Genomic DNA, 23,804 nt, shown 5'->3' with positions numbered 1-23,804 from the left:
CTTTTTCTCTATGCTTTTCTTAACAAATTTGCTAACAGCTTTCAGTAACATTTCCAAGTGACTGTTTTCTCATTTATAGAAGAGAGCAGAATTGAAAAATGACTTCGATTTTTTTTTTCTTTTTGACTTTTTTTGTACTTTAAACAGAGATAACGAATTCACATATACTACATGCCATTATTATTCATAATAATATTTGCTCTATCTATACAATCTCTGTTAGTCACATTTTCTTTATAAAACAGCAGACTGTCTTCTGTCATAAAAGAAATCTGGCTTGTACTGGAATAGACACATCATCATTTAAAGGAGTTTGAAGGTGTCCTTCTTGCACTGACTGTCTTAAGGTTTAAATCAATGTCTGGCTCTTAATTGTAGTAAATGGCATGACACACTATATCCATGGAGAGCTTTTGACAAAAACTTATGTATTGGAATTTCTTTGCTGTGTGGTTTACTCAGGTGGCTTCAGTTTCCCTTTAGTGAAATAATATTCCAGTGCTGGTGCTAGAGTATAGAACATTGTTGTTGCTGTGAACGCATCTTCTGCAGATGATATCCTGTTCCCTTTCTTTGTTGATATTTTTCTTTCTTAAACTTTGTTGCTCAGAATATCTTTAATGCTAGCCAAGGAGTCAGGGATTTGGACGTATTTTCATGGACTTCCAAAGCTTTTTTCCCCCAGGTGAGTTAACTGTAAGGAACAGTCATACATTATTCAGGTATTTCAGCTTGTATAACAAATTTTACATTGTATCTTTGAAGCCTTTACTTAAGATTAATTTAAAAAAATTTCTTTTTACAAAAATCGATCTATACAGAGTTCTGCAATTGAGTTTCCCCATAAACCTTTCCCCTCTAATTCTGCCAAAGACTGTATTACTAGTGTAAGTTCAACTTTTACTTGACTTCAAATTTGGTATATCTGACTTTATGACTAGCTTCTCCAACAATTATATACAGGTCTAGCTTTTTCAGAACTTACTTATTTAGGTGGGAGCGTTCCAACCCTATGGCTCTTCTGTTTTTTTCCTAGCCTTGCACAGTGGCCTTTTGAATGCTGGGGTGGGATTGCAGGGAGCAAAAATTAACATTGCAGTTCATCAATTTCATGTGCTGGTGCCCAGGTCTTAAATTTCTGTATAGAATAAAACATGCATTTTAGGATTTCTTGAGAATAACAGACACAGTTCTGTGACTTTAGGTCTATCAGTTCTTTTTATACTGTTTAGTATTAAGAAAAAGGATAGACTTTGCTGTGCATTTATTAATTTATATAGTTTCTTTAACTAATCAATAAAGTATTAAATATTTTAGGACAGTTCTCCTATATTGCCTTTCAGTGAATAACTTGCAACTATTATAATTATTATTAGTGTTTGCCAAGACTTTTCTCTCACTGTTACCCTGAGTGGTCAAATTGGAAATATTGTTATAACTTAATTAAATGCTCGAGATGTAACATTAAAGACCAGTGAAATTGTTTTTTCACTAAATCTGTGAATACTTGTTTAGTTTTTACATCATGCCATGTAATTTTTAAAAGATCATTTGTACAGATGACTAATTTGACTCTTCCATCTATGAAATAACATCATGTATTTGCTAAAATTGATCATTCACAATGACATTTTTAAATATTTACTGAAAATCTCATGAGTAAAACAGCACAATTTAAAGTTTAGACCTTACTCTCCATTTTTATTTTGAGTGCTTTCTTTGTATTCATATAGTTGTACACATATATAAATTTTTACAAATATGCATGCATGGGTATATAAAATGCATATTTTATTTTAGATTGTAAATCTAAATTTTTCAGGTACTTAAAATTCTCCTTTCCATTAAATTGCCAATATATAAATAAGGAATGTTGGACAAATACGGTACAGTAATTATAGTAAATGTAAATAAATACTGTCCGTAGTACGTATTTGTGTAAGTAAAAATCAATGATTATTCATCACCACAATGAAATTTATAAGATATTATGTGAAGGTTAATAATGGATTTAAAATTTTTTCTGACCAACCATATATTAAATTAAAGTCACAGGTACGGAGAATTCTTGAATCCACATTTTTTTAACCTTATGACTTTATTTTTAATTTTCCACTATGTAATGGACATTTCTTTTGGAATGAGACTACTCATAGGGATAGAGCTATTCAGTAATATTTTATCTTGCATAATATGTTAGTGGGTTTTTTCATTTTTATCCTATTTATAACATAACTAAATATTAAGTTAATTTTAACCTAATGTGTGAATAAGTGTCCCATTATGATCTTTTACTGTATTTGAATAAAGCAATTTGTAGAGTCTATATTGCTGTATTTAAAAATGCAGTTGAAGTCTGTTTTAAAGAAGTAATAATGACAGTGGAAGAATTTCCAGTGTAGTACTTTCCTTTACATTTAATTGGGAAAAAGAGCAAATATGGGAAGGTTATTATTTCTCTTTATTGCATTCACGTAGGAAGTAATTTCATCACAGCATTCAGATTCAACAGGAAATTTAGGGCATGTTCCTTTCTTTCATTTTAGAAGTGACTCTTTTATATCCAAATGTATTATATTTATATAAAACCACATCTTTAATGTTAATCTCTCCGCTCTACTAAAATATAATCATCTTTTTCTGTTAAAAGCATTAGTATATCACTGTTTAACAATGGTCTAGCAAATCTAACAAGGCATTTTTATTTGTACTGTATTAAGAAAGTGTGAGTTGTTAAAATTCTATAAGCATTCTTATTTCATTCATAACTAGTAAATATTAACATGTAGCTATATTTCATGCACATTTTTTCATCATTGTTATCTCTGTTTATAGATGAGTCTCCAGAATCTTCATACCTATTTTCTCTATTAATAGTTATAAACAAAAGTACAAGGAAATGAAGGTTTAGACTTTTTAACCCACACCGACAGGCAGTAATGCAGTAATAATGATTCAAAATTATTCAGTTGTGGTTCATATAGTAAATTATTTTTGTTTATCCTACTGTTAAATATTTCACTAAAAGATAAAAGTAAAATCAAGTACTACTGTGTTTCTCAAATTATGGTGGACAGAAGCTAGAGGTTCAGTTCCTCTCCTGCTATCTTTTCTTCTCTTCAGCTCTATTTTAAATATTGTTCAGAAGTGAATAACTGAAAGATTCTTTAATAGTAGTATTAACCAACCCTTGAGCTATCTTTGGATACGTGTTCTTTTTCTTAATTGATGCATTATGGACTTGCTGTAAAAGCAATTAAGAAGGATGTTGAAAGTGATAATAGATTGTATTTTGTTTACTTTGTTTTCCTATTCAAATTTTCAGGAACCTAAAACTAGTACTGATGACTTTTTCAAAGACATAAACTCCTGCTGCCCACAGGAAGCAACAATGCAAGAGCAGGATATGCCGTTCTTGCGAGGAGGGCCAGGCGTGTACAAGGTAGTGAAGACGGGACCTTCCGGTCACAACATCAGAAGCTGCCCTAACCTTAGAGGTATCCCAATTGGAATGTTAGTTCTGGGAAACAAAGTCAAAGCAGTGGGAGAGGTATGGATTCTTGTAGCTTCATGACTTCTAAGATATTTGTTTTTAATATAATACAACCAAAGCATCTCTTTCTTCCAAAGGTTGCCATTTCCATCCCAGGTCTTTAAATGTTAATGTTCTTTATCTTTACCTGTATTGAAAATACTAATGCAATTTTTCTGTGCTTCTTTTTTAATAATTTTATTCTCATAATTATCCTTGTGAAAACAATATTTATATAACAAAGTGATTTGTATTGTATATATAAATGTTCAGTATTTGCAAATATCTTTTCACTATTGCAAATGTGTACTGTACTGTCATGGATGAACAGCACTTTGAAATATTTGCTATGAATCAGTTTGGAGATGTGTTATTTTCAAAGGGTTTCATTTCTTCGTTCCCATATATGGGTGTCACTGAAGTCCTGAGCAAATAACATTACTCTTTAGTCAACTGTGGCATTTGCCTCAGCTGATGAGCTTAAAGATGTAGTGTGTCATGCTATTTCTCAGCGTCAGGGTTATTTTCAAGTTGCATTTTAGGCACTACCAACCTAAATAATAGAGAGTATGCTGTGTTAGGACATTTCAGGTGCCAAACAAAGAGCCGTGTGTTTTGGGGTAGCATTTAAAATTATTAAGGGATTATCCTGTGCCTTAAAAAAATATTTTTACTGACGTCATCAGTGAGCATTATTTTACAAGACTGTTTATTGATTTCTGTCTTACCTCAGGCTGTGGTCTTAATTTCAGAAACTAATTTGATGATAGAGATTTATTGGAATAATTACTCACTTAAACTTTTTGCTGGTTTTCAGCCTGAATGCCCTGAAAGAATCAAGCCAATCAATCATGCTTTTTGTTATGTACTAGGTAACCAATTCTGAAGGTACATGGGTGCAGCTGGATAAGAACAGCATGGTAGAGTTCTGTGAGAGTGATGAAGGAGAGGCATGGTCCTTAGCTAGAGACAGAGGCGGAAACCAGTACCTCCGACATGAAGATGGCAAGTTGGCTTAAATTTGTGATTTATTCCGATTTACCTTTGCAGTGCAGAAGTTTAAACTGTACTGTATTTCTTTTGTTGTAAAGAGCTTTTTTGTGTGTTTACTTTTTAAGTAAAATCAAAACTAAAGGTTTAAAAATCTTGCAATTGTTAAAATTCCTATGTAAAATACATAGGTACTAAATGAATACACATAAAAGAAGAGAATTAGAAGGAAATGTGAAACATATGAATTGGTCTTTGTAAAACATACTTTTTATTTCATTAATACGAATTTAAATGATAATTCTTCTGTGCCAGTTCGGGACTAAACCTTTTACTCTTTCTACCACTAAATGGAAGTTCAGTTTTCAAACCACTGATTGTAGTACTTCTCCCAGGCAATTTCATTCTATTGAATTCTGTCTCAGGAAAGGAGCATTGAATATATGCTTAGCTTCTTCTGGGGGATTCCTATTTTGTTGTTAGAGTTTCAGCTTTAAACTTTATTTTACCGTTTTTCAACAATGATCTCCTTTAATAAAAGATTTTCCTTTTTATCCTCTTCTCTTCATTCTCCTGGTGGCGAAATCTTGTTCAGACCATGTCATCACTTAGGTGAAGCTTTAACTGATTCTCACAGAGTGAAGAGTTACCTCTCATCCTAAAGAACTGAATTCACCACTAGAACAAAACTGATACTATATTGAAGTTAATTTTTATTTCTTCGTACCCAGATTGTGAGTCCCTTGTGGACAGGCAGAGGTTTTTTATCTTTGTATTCCTAGTTCTAAAGCAGTTTTCGCACATACTGGTTGCTCACTAAGTTTTCTAACTATACAGGTTGAGTCACAGAAGTATTAGTTAGGACATCACAATGAGTGGATAAACCAAACATAGACTTTTCTACCAAACCCCAGAATTTATAGGAGAGGGTCAGACAATTAAATGAATATGCTTCTTTATCCAAAAGAGTATAAAGTTAAAATAACCATTATCCAAGAGGTAATATGACCATAGTATATAAATAGATTCAAGAAAGGTTTGGAACTTGTGTGAATGACAGAGTACGTTTAGATATATTAACATGGTACATTAAACATTCTCCCCTTTTTCCCCACAGCAAGCCTTTGAGATTAGTTATATAATCTTCATTTTACATTTCTAAGCTCATAGAATTTAAAATGACTTGCCTATGGTCATACCACTGGAAACAGGGCAGGTGAAAGACTTGAGCCAGAACCTTCATTCATATTTCAAATGCTGTGCTCATTACACCACACTGCATCAGTAATCCACTGAACCCAATTTGAGAACCTACTTCCTCCCTTGTCTTTACAGACCAGTTTTTCTTAGTCAAAGATGATGTCATCATAAAATAATATCCTGAGATGGTAGAACTATTCTTCATTATGTTTTGAAAAGCAAAAGTCTTCATTTCATGTAAATCAGACATTTTACAAAACAACTTTCCCATTTACAGTATACTTGCTACATATATAATTATTACGTATTCATAAATTCTTAAACATTTTCATTATATAGGGATATTCAGATATAAATGATAATAACCTAAAGCGAGATCAGCTTTATATAAGACATAACTAAATAATCTGAGAATGGTTTAAGTGACTGTCAGGGTCTTTCTAGCTTAGTAATCATTTTAACTAGCAATGAGCATAATGTGTAAGAGTAGACTCTGGGACTGGACTGCCAGGGTACAGATGCCAGCTCTTAACTTTTCAGTTGTCCAAATTACCTAATATCTCTGTGCCTTGGTTTTCTCATTTACAAAGTGAAGATACTTTATAAGTTCTATATGAAAGCTAAGTGAAGAAATAACAAAGCTATCAGACGGTAAGGTTAGCAGTTGTATTCCCATATACTTAGAAGGTAGAAGGTTCTTTTTAGATAAAATGCTTCTTAAATTAGGATATCGTTTCTACTAAGATATATACGCAACCCGAAAAGAGGTGTGAGAGAAGTTTAAATTTCTCTGTGATCACTTAATGATTTTTTGCCATATATATATATATATATATATATATATATATATGGCACAATAAAAGCAAAAAAAAGCAATAATAGCAAATGTTAATAGCACAATAAAAGCAAATTGACTCCACAAGAGCATATCCCGTGTCTAAATATTATAGTGATTTTGATTGATGAAAACAAAAGATTTTGTCATATACTTTACTTTGTTGGTGTCAGTGACCTAATTGGTAGATCTATTATCAAATCTAAATGTGAGGTTATTTTAAAATTTAACCACCAGAAAAATCTTTCTTGCAATTTTCTCTCTTTATAAATGGAGAATAGCACATAAGAAACTAATTTTATAGATGTTCTTTTTATTGTAGAACAAGTTCTTCTGGATCAAAATTCTCAAACTCCTCCTCCAAGCCCTTTCTCAGTACAAGCTTTTAATAAAGGGGCAAGTTGCAGTGCCCAAGGATTTGATTATGGACTCGGAAATAATAAAGGTAGGTGTTTTAAGTGAGTCTTTTACTTACCTAACTGTAATATTTTTATTACCTTCTCCTATAACCATTTTTATTACTGTTCACACACAAAACTTTAAGTTTGTTCCTAGAAAACTAACAGTCAAAATGTTTATGACAGTGTTCTTTTTACAGTATTGGTTTTATCCATTTTAGCTTAAGTTTATAGTTCTTGCTTACCTGTTCTTATTTTGTAGACACTCCTTTTGAATTCACATCATAAAGATTCTGTGTCACTATATCCAGTAGAAGAACTTTTATCATCCAGTTATTATTAAATGTTAATGAGCAAAACCGAACTTTCCAAAATGATCCATTTAAAATCAAAATATTTTAAGTAATATTTTTAAGTAATATTGCACATCAGCTTTATTAAACATGTGTGGTTTTCAATGTCTAATCAAGTTATCTTAGTTAATTTCGAATGACATGAATTGATAGCTTTGGGTTTGGTATGTATAATGAAACCAACAAATTGTAAAAAGAAAAACAAAACCCCTAAGCCATATGGATATAAAATGTATACAACTTGTTTCGGTTGCATTAATAGAAGAGACCAGCATCATGGACAGGCCAAATAATAATTATTTTGGAGTAATTTATGCTCGAATTTCATCCGAAATTCCATTTGTATGTAAATTTGGACACATTGACATGCTTTCTTATGAACCTGCTCCTAACTCTTAGCTTCAAAATCGACGATATTGTCAGAAGGTAGCATATAGCTGGACAATGGGTAGGAAGGAGAAGATAGCCTACATGGAAATACTTTTACTTTAAAATGTTATTTAAACTAATTCATGAGATTTGATTTCCAGACACAAATACAGTTGTTTTAATACCTGACTTGCAGAGCAAGTGAAATAATGAAATAGTCAACAAGATACAGAATTACATCAGTATAGAGGAAATATTCAATTTAAAATAAAACCACTTTCTGTTTGATACCTTTATTACTTTCCACAAAGTATTTTTATTAAGAAGGAAGCCTTAGCTACAAGATTTCTTTTTGGCTCTTCCTCCTGCATCGGGTTGCTCTATCCTACAGGCTTGGGTACTATCTGCTTGCTCATTTCCGGTAGCTCAGATTTCAACTAACTTAAACTAGACCTTCATGCTTAAGTAGGGTAAATGCTTTGTGGTGTTTTCTTCATGTCCCTTTCCTTCTGCCGCTCCCAGTCCTTAAATTAAAATCTCAGTGTTTACTTACCACTATATACTTGTATAGTAATCTGTTTTAAAGCCATGTTTAATTCAAATTGTACGCTTTCAGTCTCTAAAATGTCTAAATTGTACTGGTGGCTGTCACATTAAATCAGTCTTTAAAACAGAATTTGTTAAAACATCATAAGAATAAAAACCAACTTTCAATAGAGACAAACATTGCTGAGAACATTTGTTATTAATTAGAAATAATGTATTACTTTTTTAAAGTGATATTGCTAATATTGTTCAAAAATAGCATGTACTTCTTAATAGGCTTTTAAAATATTTAGATGGAGTGAAGAAATATTAAGAAACTTTCATCCGATTAAATATATCTAACCTTTATTTATTATCTTACCTTTAATTGTAGTTCCCATTTTCTTTAACTCTTTATGCTATCCAACACCAAACAATTGTTTTTTGCAAAAATTCTTTTTCCTTAAAACAATTTTATAAAATTCTTCATCACCTCTAAAATCCTTTTCTAATCCGCAGCATTAATTTTTTTAAGTGAAGAGATGTAGCTTATGTGCACAGTTCTCCATATTAATCTGTTTCTTGTTGGTGTTTCATTTAAAATTTTATTTATGAAACTTTATTATATCTAGAAAATATTCCTGGAAAGGTACTGTTTTCCAGTTTCTGCATCAGCTAGTCTCCATATGGTTCCCCCCCAACCCTTCTTCTTCAGCATCATTTAAACTATTTAATATTTATATTCTCATAAATAGGGAGCTATCATCCATCCAATATATCATTTCTTATTTTTAAAAGTATTTTTCTGTTAATGTCCTTTGTATTTAATTTTGAAGAAAATATCGGAATTCATGTCTGAGATACTATTCAAATAAGGTACCTCATATACCTTTTTTTCTTATAGGTCTTTTATAAATTTTTACATTGCCTATCCGAGCAAAAGAGTTCATGCTTTTAAAAATGTATAATTTCTCTGGCAATAACAACTTTAAAAAAGAAAATATTAATTTATAACTGTAATATAAATGTATTACTAAATTAATAACATATACTTTGCCTCCCTTCAGTCCTACATTGAACTATTCATATTATTTGCATATGTTCTGCACGAAGTGTACTGCGTATGAGGCAGGGTGATAATAGTCAATGTCAGGTACTGCACAGAAGACATCATCGACTTAGATCTTCCTTTATACTTGTATGGTATTGAATCAACTTATCATACTTACCTCATAGACTCTGTATTCTCTCCTGCTGCTGCTAGATGTTTGTATATGAATTTAAATGGATTTGTTTTTGTAAGTGGGCCATTATATAAAATTTGTTGGGGTGCTTCCATTATTAAAACAGCATACAACATTCGGTCCCTAATTTGAGAATAACAGTCACCAACTTCCACAACAGTTCTGAATTGGCATTGTTTTATTTAGTGTTTAACTTTATCTGAATGTCATAAAGCACCATTTACTTTGCCATTTTGGATGTTAATTAATAACAAGTTGTAGTTTTGACTGTTTTGCCCACTGCAGGTGACCAACTGAGTGCCATATTGAATTCCATTCAGTCACGGCCCAATCTCCCAGCTCCTTCCATCTTTGATCAAGCTGCAAAACCTCCCTCTTCCCTAGTCCACAGCCCATTTGTGTTCGGACAGCCCCTTTCCTTCCAGCAGCCTCAGCTTCAGAGTAAGTCTTGTCAGCCTTACCTGCCTCATCAAACCATTTCTGAAGCTTTGTTCTGAGTTGTTTATCAGTTACTAATTATTTATCAACTCACCTAACTGGTTTTATTTAATGAGGACGTTATCCCTTCCCACATTTTTGAAGCACTTAAGCTATTCTGACCTACGACATTCTGCAGCTAAGACATTTGTTTTTAATCACATTTTTTTATTAAGTGTAGTTATTAAAATATGACTTTTATATTTTCTATTCTAATTCCAGAATAAGCAAATCATACTATAAAATATATTAAGAAAACATTGATTTAAAAAAAATTTTTATAATATGCACGACTATGGTAAGCGTCAGTTATAAGGATAACTTTCATTGTTTTACACCGGATTTTTGTTACTTAGAGATGCCCCAAGAGAATGGACCTATTTCACTCTACCAGTGGGTGGAGGAGAGGCTGTACTGGGCAGGTTTGTTTGTTTCTTTTAAGTGAATTTGGTGTCTGTGAAATGTATAGCAGCTTAGGTTTCCAAATGTTCTCACAGTGTTGTTTCTTCTCTTGCTTTTTGCTGTTCTTGTTCTTGTTCTTGTTCTTAATAAGTTAAGCCAATCAGTTGATTCCAGTTCTGCCTTCTAGGATTGTTCTAGCCCTTTATCCATGATAGTAATTCATACTGATCTGGAAAACAGACCCAAAACAAATTACATGTACCTGGGTCTTCTTTTTTCTTAAGAAGCTCCTGAGGCTTCCCCATAAACTTCTCAAACCTCCTAGTATGACAACAATATGCTCTTCTTGGCCTTCAGTTCACATGTTGGCTATACAGTGTATAAACGCACTCACTGAATTGAGAGAGTTTTTGGAAGTCTCAGCTTGTACACCCATTTGTTTGAATTCAAATGCATGACCTCTTCGCTTTACTTTAGTAAAATACATCCACACTTAGATCTAAGTTATTTTTCTACAAAAATACTTTTATAGCTATTATTAGGATTACTTAAGAGAATGCCAGCTGGTTTAGTTTTTATTAGGAACCAGTGTAGTGTATAGTTAGCAAATGATGTTATTCATTATGATATTATTACCTGTCTTCGGAAAAGAGTATACAAGAGTATACTTTTTAGGTTTGCACTATACGTTAGGCAAGTTCAATTAATGAAATTAGTTTGTAAATATAAGTATCAATTTCTAGCTAATCATCTCTATTCGTGTGTAATATTCACTTTAATGTCTCTTAAAAGAAGAATTTCAAGGAAACATAATAGTGTCATGTGTGTGAAATAGTTTTTTCCTCCTTGATAAGCATTATAGAAGAATGAAAGAGAAGTGAAGACTTAGTTTACCCATTTAATGGAGTGACAGACACTTTACATTTAGACGTACCCAGGTTGCAGGAAGCTTTAAAGGTAAGGACAAGGAAATAAAAGGGAAAAAAACATCATAACCGGGCAGAAAATCATATGAAAAATAAAATTGTAAAAGAGAAATTACCCTGATAATGTCATAGTGGCAGCAGACAAGAGAACTAAGGAATAAGAACCGTTTTGTTCTACCTAAAGGGTTATTGCAAGTCTTCTTGAAAACTTCTCTAAAAAAAAGTATTTTTATTAGTGTTTTTATTTTACCAAATTACTTAATAAAATATTGTAAAAGAAAATGTAAAGACCATAAGAAAATCAGATTTGCCTCTTTTAAAGGATAATAGGTTTCTAACTGACATTGTGTCAATATAATTTTGTTCATATTGTGTCTAAGTGTTATCAGTACCACCACTTCCTTTACCACCATCTTGGAGCAAATTTGAAATCATGGCCTAGAAATGTCTCAGAATTACCAGTTTTCTGAATCATTATTTGCATGTACTCCAATGATACAGACTTCTTATTCTCAGCAGAATATCACTGAAGTTTGACTACCCAGTTCCAGAAACCAGAAGGCTTAATCTTTAGCACAACTAAAAACAAGTATGGAATCTAAAAATAGTTTAATGTTTTGTAGATATATTAGAATTGTAGTAAGTACATCATAGGAAGATTAAATATGGCAGAGTTAAAACTACCTGAGTAAGATATTCTTTCCTGAATTTCACTGCCGTCCATCACACTAGCATTTCATCTTGCTTTAGAAGATGGCTTATTTATACTGAACTTCCCTTTACTAATTAGTAAAATGAGAATCATTTTTGTCTTATACTTTTGTGATTCTAAAATATTGTATAAAATATTATGCATAGAAGACTGTATTTACTAGTTCTTGCTTATTCTGATAAGTCGACTATGTACTTACTACTGTGGAGCACTTTAGTACATCCTCATTTGAGATAATGTCTCCATTTTACAGTTAAGGAAACGGAGGCTTAAAGAGGATAAATGATATGCCCTAGAAATATACATAGTAAATGGTAGAGTCAGAACATGAGCCCAGTTCTCCTGACTACAAAGGAGGCCATGTTTTTAAATATCTAGCTTTGCCTACTAATAAATAATGTAAAAATTTGTTCTTTAGTATATAGTTTTTACATTTCTGTTTCCATTTGGTTCTAGCCTCCAGAGTATTAGCTTGGTTTGGATTGGTTATTTTCCCCTTCATAGTTTAAGAATGTAGCATGGTTTAAAAGGAAAAGGTTTCCTAAATACTGTAACTCAAGTTCCCAGCTAAGTAGATGACATACATAAAGTAGGGACATACATAAACTGCTCCACATGTCAACTTTATGAGCATTATTAATCAGTATTTCTTTAGTTTTTTTTTTTTCCCCTGAAGCATAGGGTTTTTTTAAAATTAATCTTTGGAAATGAAAATAATCTGGCACATTAAATTCATTTGGTAATTTTTTTAAGTTGCAAAATTATTTTATACATGCACACATACATATATACATAGAAATTACTTCACCTGTTATTCTAGTGAAATAGAATAATTATAGAAATAAAAGTCACACAGTTTCCTTGTCTTAACCATATTTATATGTGTGCAAAGGCATGAGAGAGAAGAGAGATGTGTATATAAACTTTTCCTTTACTGTTCCATAATTTACTTTTTTATTTCAAAAGTATTTATGTAGGTTTTAGAATTGGTAAGCCATTTGGCAGTAAGTTTCTAGTGGACTGAGGTGGGGAATGATATAGGTGCCCGCTTTCTTTTAAGAATATTACATTCTGTATTTTCATTATCTTTTCCTCATTTCTTTTGAAAGCATCATTTTATTTGTCCCATATCCTCTGACAATATCTTATACATCATAAGCATTCAGGGAGCATTTATTGACTGGAAATGCCTAAGATGATCATTTCTTCAGTGTAAGCTATGAGTTTAAGATCATGTGTTTCTTGTTATCTTATGGTTGATATTCCTGTCCTTACTCAGAGTACATCTTCAAAATAGAGGAAGAATACTTCAGTAGTAATTAAATTTAACTATAATGTGATGATGTGATATCTAATAATTCTGAGTTTATACTGATGGAATTTTACAAAAGATCCTCCAGCTGAAAAACTGTATTTCACGTGACTGTTTAATATAAACATTTTCTAGCTACTGTCCAGGGAGCTAAATAATTTGCTTTTATTTTTTTTGTAGAAAAAAATGGTAAATAGAACATTAAGACAGTTTACGATTCTCCCAGAGATTTTAAATATGTAAACATATAATATATATATCAAAGTATGTCATACTTTCAAGCCCAGATATGACAGCTCTAGGTTACTTTGCAACGAGTTTTTCTGTTATACCCGTAATCACATTCTCAAGTGAGACAAAACTTTTGCTAAATGTGACAAAAGAGTCCACCTGAGTATCTGCATGCATATTGGTTTGTGTTCAAGAATACTAACATATACTAAAGCACTGTGTTTACTTACTTAGCTTATAAAGATGTAGTGATGGAAAGCCTTAAGCTCAGATTTCCTTTCCAGCCACTTATTTAGTTAAGTTACTTGATGCATCTGAGCCCTTTTTACCTCATCCATAAAATGAGGTGCCTAATAAACGTTATCTGTTGATATTGATATTGCCTTTTGATGCAAACATTTAACATCTCTCATGCTCCAAGGAAAAGTGGAGGAAATCACAGTCTCAGGGAGAGCAGTCTATTCTCTGTGGAGTGAGTTGCAGGAAAGGCACAAATGAGGTTTCCTAGCTACTCCTCAGTACATTTTCACAGCTTAACTTCATTATTCGCTTTGAGATTAATTCTTCATATGGTAACACTACATTCAGACGTTAGTATGAATATCAGTATAAAAGCCAGGTTTTTTTCTAAGACTTAGACTTCATTTTTATCCTGGATTATAATCCCAGCCCAGAATCTGTCTACTTATTTGCTTGCCTGGTGTGAGCTGTGGCATGGATGGAGCCCTTGACTTGGGAAAGAGACCTGTGTTTTAATCTCTGTGCTCCCTCCAGTTAGTTTTGTGACACTAAGCTGATTTCTCATACCCTTTTCCTCTTTATAATTTTTCTTAAGGAAAATTAAAGGATGATATCAACAAAGATTTCGTAAAATCAAATAGTCAAGTGCAGTAAAACTTTTCATACTTGAACCGATAGCGTCTGTCCCAATGGCCAATATATTTATTTCAGTTTGGGCTCTAACATCTCTAGCATCCCTACAAATCCTTGTCATTTCAGTCACGGGCCAGAATTTATCTTGACTCAGTGTCTCCATCTTCTCTGTGGTAGGAAAGCTTCAACCCATGTTCCTTTCCCTCTTCATCAGTCCTCACTTCATCCTAGGAATTTAGACCACAGAGAACGCTGGTGTTGTTTATAAGACAGTGTGCCCGAGTGCATCTGTTTGCTTTCTCCTGACCAGATCTGACCTTTTGTCTCTCTCTCCCTTTGCTCCCATCTCCTTACTGGCTACTAAATTTATTCCACCCTTTATTACCATTTTTCTTCAGATGGGTCATTTATTCTTCCATCATTTATTTACCTGCGTTTGTTAAATATCTAGTCTATGCTAGGCTATAGGGAGCAATAACGTAAAGAAGATATTATCACTGATCTTGAAGGGCTTTTGGAATACTGAGGAAGGCAGCCATGTTGAAAAAAATGATGGTATTATTTTAAGTCTGCAGGAGCACTATTCACAGGATGCATTGGAAACATAGGAGAAGAAGCTGCTGACTCAGCTAGGAAAGGTTAGAGAAGGCATTAGATAAAGAGATGGCCCCTAATCAGAGTGTTGAAGGACTCATAGGAATTTATCAGGCAGCAGTGGGGGTGGGGAAGGAGGTTACAGGTGTCTTTCCTCTCTAAGAATAGCATGAGCTAAGTTTTGGGGATCCATTGACTCAAAAATATTTACTGACCACCATCTACATGTCAGGCACTCTTCTAAGTACTGGTCATGCAAAGAGTCCAGTTTGGGAGGCTTTCATAGTAATCCAGGTGAGATATGATGGTGGCTTTACCAGAGTAGTAGCCTAAGAGATGGTATTAAATCATGGAATATTGGATATATTTTGAAGGGGAATCGACAGGATTTGCCTGAAGATTGAATAAGCAATGAGAATACCAAAATAGTGGAGGGCAAATCTAAGATTTTTGCCTAGGCATTTGGAAGAATGTAATTTCCATTTAATATGGGGACTGTAGGAGAACTGGGTCCAGAGGGCAATAACAAAGGCTTAATTTTGGACATTATATTGGTAAGCTACTGTTGCATAACAAACCACCCCAAAACGTAATAACTTAAAATAAGCACTCTTTCGCTCACAATTGTGTGGGTTAGCAGAGTAGGCTGGGTTCAGCTGGGTAGTTGTTGTGATCTTGCCTGGGATCCTTCATGCATCTGTAGGTCAGCCAGGTATTTTTTCCTTGGGGATTGGCTGGCATGAAAAGGGTGACTAGGCCAAATATCTCTTGTCATTCAGTGGGCTAACCTGGGTTTGTTTGCATGGACATTGCAGGATTCTGCGAAAACAAAAGCATGCACAGTCTTTTGAGGCTTAGGCTTGACACTGACACAGCATCACATATGCCATACTCTGTTGGTCAAAGCAGGACACCTATGTTCAAGGATGGAGAAATAGACTTCACTTCTTGATTAGAGTTGCTGCAAAGGGGCATGGTACAGGGATAGGGATAATTGTCACTGTGTTTGCAAATGATCAGATATGTTAAGTTTGAGGTTCCTTTTAAGTCCAGTGGAGATATCAAGTTGAGATCGATGTAAGACCCTGGAGTTCATGGGAACTGTCTGGGCAGGACATATAAGTTGGGAGTTCACTGGCTTATAGCAGAATAATTTGAGAGTTGCCCTAAGGGTGGATTAAAGCAGCAGGAAAGTAGGTATAGGGAGAAAAGAGAAGATGCCTAAAGACTGAGCGCTGGGGCACTTCAGGGTTTAGACATGGGAGAGAGGAGGAGAAGTCAGCAAAAGAGACTGACAAATGGCCATAGAAATAGGAGGAAAACCGAGTCAGTATGGTGTTTCTGGAAGCCAAGTGAAGAAAGTATTTCAAGGAAATAGTGACAAGCTGTATCGGATGTTGCTGATGGGTCAGGTAAAGTGAGGATTGAGAAGGGACCATTGGATTTAGCAACGTGGAGGTCACTGATGATCTTGATGAGAGCAACTCTAGTCGGATGAGATGCCAAAGCTCCATTAGAGTGGGTTCAAGAGAAAGGGGGGAAGAGAAATTGGAGACAGTTATTATAGATAAATTTGTCAAGTTTTACTGTAAAGGGAAGGAAGATACATAAAGTGAAACCAGGGCAGAGGATGTGAGATCTGGAGAGATTTTTGTTTGGTTTGGTTTTTAATGGGGACAAGGTAACATCAGGGTTGTTTTTTAATGAGAATGATCCAATAGAAAGAAAAATTGCCAGTGCAGGAGAGAGGGGAGGATTGCTGGAACAGTATTCATCCGTGGCAGAGGGGATGGGATGTAGCGCAAAGGGGAAAGGTTGGCCAAGTAGGAGCAGAAATAGGTGATCCACCATAACAGGAGAGGAAAGAATGTTTAGTGTTAGCAGCTTGAGAATGTTGTCCATTTGTTTTTTGTTTTGTTTGTTTTCTCAGTAAAATAGGAAGCCATCATCAGCTCAGAGTTAGCATGGGGAAAGTGTTGGTGGTTTGAGGAAAGAGAAGATATGAAATGGTAATCGCTAACACATGGCAGTCATTTACCACATAACAGGCACCATTTTAACCACTTCAAATGAATCAACTCATTTGATTATGTTAGGAAACATGATTCACTTGAGAAACTTCACGCGTTTGTAGCTTAGAGTGTTAGTGTCCTAGTGGCGGTTTCTTACACTAGAGAGGGTGGGGCCACATCATGAAGGGTCTTATAAGCCACTCTTAGTAGTTTAGACTTTGTCCTGTGAGTAAAGTGAGTAAAATGGAGGGAGCAGATGAAGGCATATATACTTCTGCAGAATTTTAAACAAGAAGAATGATATGCTCAGTCTTACATTTGTGAAAGATAACTAAAAATATTATGAAAAAGGTTCTGGAGAAAGGGAGAGCGTTAGAGGCAGGGATTCCAGAGAAGAGCTTGAGTAGGGCTTATACTAAGGTAAATTACAGTGGACGTATAGAAGAAGGGACAAGTTTAGAAACACGTAGGCAATAAAATTGTACAGGACTTGCTAATCACAGTTGAAGGAGCCAGTCTAGAATGGCGTCCATTTTTCTGTCTTTGTTTTGAAAGGTTATATGCTTACCTAATGCCAATACACAGAATAAAAAGCAGATTTTAAGAAAAAATGAGTTCAGTTGGGTAACTTAGCCTCCAGTAAGCTGTAATATAATTCGAATGTGGGAAACATACTTAGCATTTCTGTAACTGAAGATGGCATTGTTGACTGACAGTTTGAAAATACATCTTTACAGATTTTCATCCATCTTCCTTTCTGCATTTGTATCATATGGATGAATGTTATGTTCTAGTGAAAAGCTTATTTCTATTTTAGCCTTCAGTTGGAAATTTTGTTCTAGCTGTCATTCTTTTATAATTCATGTAGTATACTAACATTTATATAAGTAAATTTTAGTTCCTATTCTGTGTCTTAAGCTCTTTTTCTTCTGATACATTTAGTAGGATTCCACATTCTGTTAGTGCTTATACATATCTACATTTATGTGTGTATATATTTTTTAAGATATAGAAAGAAACCTAATTCTATAGATCCTTCACAAACAATGATAATAACATTTTGTCAAGTTTACAGTAGAATGACAGGAACAGTGTTTCTGACTTTCTTCACTCAATTTAAACCCTGGTAATTGTACATTTGCATTCGTCTCTGAATAGTACTACAGATATTTTGACAAATAGACTCTTAAAACAGGCAGTAAATGGTTAAGCTTAACTTATAATTCAGATATTCTGGAAATTACTTATTTTAAAACTATTTATTTTTAAAAATATAAAAAACTAGTTTATTGGTTAGTGAGGAGACGATATATAAATTATACCTTCACCCTGGCCAAAAGATGTGAGCAACCAAACAACATGCAGATAAGAAATAAGTACAATTAAGTGTAGGTATTATTCCCACGTCTGTCTATTGATGTTTTGGAGGATTTAGAATAAGGTGATAGTGATGATAATTACGTCCTCTAGCCAGCAGCTGCCAGGACTGACAGCTTTAAATGCAAATTCACTGGGTATAATCCGAAGAAAATGAAAACACTTACTCGAAAAGATACACGCACTCCAGTGTTCATAGCAGCATTGTTTACAATTGCCAAGGTATGGAAGCAACCTAAGTGCCATCAACAGATGAATGGATGAAGAAGATCATTACTTCGTTGTTGACTCAAACCTGAAAGAGTATACGCCCCTTTCTAAATCTCAGAACTGCAGTTTTGTGTACTGCCACCAGATGGTGACAGGTGCCTTGATTCTTCCAGTGTATTGTCCCAATAACAAGGTCAAGGTCCTGATACAGCAAAACCACAATTTGTCTTTGTCCAACTGAAATGAGAATGCTTTCCTTATTAAAAAGAAAAGTTATACTGTTTTATTATTATCATTAGCCTAGGGAACAATTTTTTTAAATACAACTTACGATGAGCTCAGAGTTTCTATGACCAGAGAATGAATGAAGTACCCCAGGGAACTTGATACTCGGGATTTAAAACAAAGAAAACAAAGAATAAATGACATGTAAAGAACCGTTTTGTTAATAAGGGGATACTTTATACCAAACAAACAACGTTGACTTCAAATGAGTACTGGAGGAAAAATTCCAGCTTTTTATATTGTTTTAAACATTATTCTCCTTAGTTAACTATATTATGACAAAAAAATCAAAATTCTACAGACATTAATTTAATAATTGATTGTTTTATCTACAAAGCGAGGTAAAAAGGAGCATGATTAATCTTCATCAGATGTCTAAAAGTTGATCAGTTTTTTCTTCTGTGCATAGATAGCAAAGTATCTCTTAAGGATTACTTCCCTTTTTAAATTGAAAGATATAAATCTTTTTAAAAGTTAACTATTTCAAAGTATTTTAAACATGAGCTTGTGAAAATTAAATGTCTAGAACAAGTGTTGTGTGAAATCACAGCTTACTGTACTTAGGCATTTAACAGTAACCTTTTGTAGACTTTCAAAAGATGTTTCTTTCATCTTATTCACTCTGAATCATACCTAGGACTCCAGTCTCTTTAGGTTTTGTAACATATTGGAAAGACTTTAAAGGATGATTTGGCTTCAAAACTTTTTCCAGGAGTTTGTCCTTAAACCTCTTAACATCTTATCTAATAAGTGTCCATGTAGTTTTGTACATTTATGTTACGGGTGCTTGTAATTAAGATAGTATCTGATTTCCTGCTCCTGTGTCCTCCTGCTAAACCCAGTCTTCACAGATTTTAGCGACCAAGCTACGAGACTGTATCCTTACATTGGCAGTTTGAGTCGTCCTTGAATTCCAATCAAAACCTGGCACTCTCCTAACTGACATTTTCAGTGAGAGTTGCAGAGTAAGTATTATATGAGATTGAAATAGCATAAGACCTCATTTTGCAGTTCCTGGTGCCTTTGAGTTTTACACACTTTAAAAAGAAGAATGCTCAAAAATATTAAAATTTTAACATTTCTTTAACTTAGAGGAACATGACTTGTTGGCATGTGTCTCCATCCCTCCATCCACTCCTACCATTCTCTCTTGAACCAACTACAGGGGGTGTTTGCAGTTGTCCTTATCCACAGAAATTGCTCTATTCAGTTTTTGACTTTTGTTTTGCTAAGTTCAACTGTCAGTTCTAAGATTTCATTTTACTTGCTCTGTTGGCAGTGTTTGACAGGATTGATCTTTCTCTTTTCCTTGAAACACCTTCTTCCTTTGCCTGCTGGATATCTCCTACCTCAGCTCTTCATGTCCAATCTCTTTTCTACATCCTCCTCTATTCTGTATTCCTAGGAATGTCCCAGGGGTTTGGTCTCTTCTAGGCCTTGCTACCTAAGTTGTCTTATCCAGGCATGGAGTATTGCCCAAAATCTGCGTGCTTATTACTCTCAGGTTTATCACCGCTCCATCTAGGATGTATTTGTTCATTGTCTCTCTCCTTTTACTGGAAGATAAGTTCCATGAGAGTAGGGACTTCATTTCTGTTCATCATCTTATGCTCAATTCCTAGGACAATGTCTGACACATAATACATACTCAGTACCTTATATGGAAGGATTCTTGGTTTTATGAATAGTTCATCTTTAATCTTGGCCATAATAATGAATCAGTCAACTATTACTTTTTCTGTTTTGAGAAAACTGTGTGTTGTATTCATTTTTTTAATTTCAATAATGTTAAGAAAGTTGTCTCCTTATTACCTGAATTTATTTCAGCTCACTTGATTACATTTATTTTCATTGCCATGAGTTAAAATTTTAAATAGTGGATTTATTTTCAGATTTAGATAGAGATTTTTTTTTTAGCATACTGCTTTTGAAAGACCACTTTAAAGGTTCTGTTAATTTTTTGAAGAAAGATAATTTTTTTTTAATTTTAAGTACTTCATTTTCTGCATGGTGAATCATTAATGTGTCTAACATTTTCAGTGACTTGTAAATCTTTTTTGCTTTGTGTTGTGAGACTTTTTATAAACAGAATTTGGTATCTCAGTAATAAGATCGACAAAACAAACACCAAATATTGGGATTAGCACTAACATTTTTTACTGAGGATGGACTCAGAAAAGTAGTTGACCATAAATGTCAAGTTGGGTCCATTCTGAGATACATACTGGAAAAATTATAGTCATGTGTCCATACAGAAAAACAGGTGACAATAGGTTAAACTGTAAGTAACATCTCTTTATCTCCCACTATTTACAAAAAAAAATTACTTATAAACTTTCATTTATAAGTAAGTGAGCACCAAATTAAAGAAAACTGAGTTAAAGAAATATTAGTCTGAAAAGAAATGCTCAAATTTGATTTATCAGTGCTATGAATGTTATTTAACTTTTAGGCTAACACATTTGGCGCTGTCGTTATTAGTCTAAATTAATTAATTTGACCTTTGTATTCAGTTTTTAATTTTAAAGAAATAATAAACTTGCTGGAAAATTTAGCAGAATATAAACTTTTTAATAAGTTAGTAGTCGCGCATACCATTTGAAATGCTTTGTTTCTGCTTGTGTTCTCTGCTAAATTTTTTTTCCATTGAATCTGTGCTGCTTCTTTGCCAATGTTTTCCACTGTAGAATCTCCATCTCGCAACCTTGCTTCTCGTGAGCGCATTTACAAAAATTATGGTGTAGCTGGGCCTGCCTCTGCTCTCTCATCTCTGTCTCACAAACTGAAGGGTGGGTATGCGTGCCTTCACGGATGGGCCATTCTTAATAAACCTAGGAGGTTTCAAGAAAGAAGTTTTAGTTCACCTCAGTCATTTTCATCTCATTCCATTTAAGATTAAAGTTTATAATTTTATTTAAAATTTGATATTTTGGGGTAATTTGTGATGTATCTGTTCAATATTGTATTGATTATCCTAATTGATATGCCTGTTTACTATATGTAGGTTAAATAGAACTTTTGCTTAATTTCAAACCTATATGAGATATTAAATAAAATAAGTACGTAGAACTAAATGCCTTTGGGGAATTGTAACACCATTATTACCAGAGCGAGGTGGTACATGTGTAAGCCGTAAAGCACATTGTGATCTATAAGAATATAGTATCTCACGTGACAGGTTAGTCTTCAACTCATTTTTTCTGTTAGGTAATGTAAAAATCACTTTCCTGTTTTAGTTTTTTTATGAGAAACAGTTTGATAATTAAATCCTTTAGTTTACCTTACCTTTTCAGGGCTGTCCTGTCTGGCATGAGTCTTCCTTGTAGTATTTTCTTAGCTGCTTAGTTTTAATACTTTAAACTTAGAAATGTTTAAACTATTGACAATTGATAAAATGCCAGACGATTTTAAAATATGCTCTGGTGTTATAAAATACTGTAGATACCTAGTCACATATTTTTGTCTTAGTGTAATGTTTAATTAAACTTTTAAAATCTTGTATTCCTAGAAATGAGTAAAACAGTTTTACATTTCTCCTTTGTACAGTTGACAGTGATACTGTATAATATTGTAGTATAATTATAGAACCTGATCTCTGTAGTATATAGTCTTGTGTAACCTGATATATAGTATATACCATGGCATATCATATTACAGTAGTATTATATTATGATTATATTATAGGGTGGTATTATATAACCTTTTATTTATAATTTTGGCATAAAAATATGCAGGTTATTAATGAATACCTAATATTTAATATTTTTACTAATCTGTTTGAATGTGCTACATTTTTATCCTGTCCTGTATTATTTTTTCTTTAGAATCTTTTGAGATTAAAAAAGTGTCCATTATTGCTTAAACTTACATATGATAAACGTTAAACAAAAGTGATGAATGTGAAAGTTTTTACGATCTAAAGCTTTTTAACATATTGTGTTGATATTTATTGATACTTAAAGCAGCCACATGACCATTTTTAGTAATACTTACTGCACACCTCAAAACTTTTGAAACCCAAATGAAGGAGATGAACATCAGTTAGTTAGTATGTGGGTTTACCACACTTAACTAACTTGACGTATTTGTTTTTTTAAAATATATGAAATATATTTTGGAAAAGTAAATTTTTTCGGCAGGATTTAACTGTAATCTGACATCTTGGGAAGAAATAATTTGGCATTATTTGTGTGCCTAGACTCCAACAGGTATTCAGCTGTCACCACTTACAGATCTTAAAAAAATATTCACCATTACTTGAAGCATAGAGATAAGGTACACAGCTGCCCATACTCTCTGGCCCTCTCTATATAACAGACATTTTTGCTAGTGTATGACAGGTGGTGTTCCTGATATTTGGAAGATTCAATTGTTTAGCCAGTCACAGTGGAGATTTCCTTTATGAGGAATTGTGCATCATGAATTACAAAGCAAACCTCTTTCAATTCACGAATTAATCTTGTAGAGAGAGGGGTGCCAAATATTAAAGATTTACTGCTCATTTGTCTAGATTCAGCATTATGTATGTTTCAGCTCATGAAATAAACGTGATGATGAAGGCATTTCCAGCTGTCAGAGTAATAACGAAAGCTAGTGCGCCAGACATCAGTCACTCCAAATTAGTGGCCAGGACTAAGCTGATGCTTGATTCTACCAAATACAGTACATTGGTTTATAAAATGTGACCCTCACACAACAATGGCTGCTGTCGCCTCTGCCCTGTGGCCGTGGGAGCCATAAAAGTAAAAAGTGAGTTTTCAGAGAATCTGAAGATTTGTGACTAGCAGAAGGGAAAGAAACTAAGAAAATAGGAATTTGTTTGCTCATTTAACAAAAACACTTACTATGCTGACCCATTCTTGACATGACATCAGTGGAGTGTAGTAATGAGTGAAAATGCCAGCCCTTGCAGGCCTTCCGTGAGGAGGCAGATGCCATGGCAAAGCT

General features: G+C 33.6%; 1 protein-coding gene across 1 annotated transcript in view; it reads left to right on the top strand.

Moving 5' to 3' along the window:
* The window catches only part of MYCBP2 (MYC binding protein 2), a 272,456-nt gene that overhangs the window by 200,585 nt on the left and 48,067 nt on the right, over positions 1-23,804 (top strand). Inside the window, exons 53-55 of the mRNA XM_065896124.1 lie at positions 3,326-3,550; positions 4,405-4,537; positions 6,880-7,002. Coding sequence (XP_065752196.1) covers positions 3,326-3,550; positions 4,405-4,537; positions 6,880-7,002 — 481 coding nt within the window. The remainder of the gene's footprint in view (positions 1-3,325; positions 3,551-4,404; positions 4,538-6,879; positions 7,003-23,804) is intronic.

The sequence above is a fragment of the Phocoena phocoena genome, chromosome 18 (genome assembly GCF_963924675.1).
Source record: "Phocoena phocoena chromosome 18, mPhoPho1.1, whole genome shotgun sequence".
In the NCBI taxonomy this organism is placed as follows: Eukaryota; Metazoa; Chordata; class Mammalia; order Artiodactyla; family Phocoenidae; genus Phocoena; species Phocoena phocoena.
The sequence above is the reverse complement of the archived record's forward strand: the minus strand, read 5'-3'. Positions and strand labels throughout refer to the sequence as shown.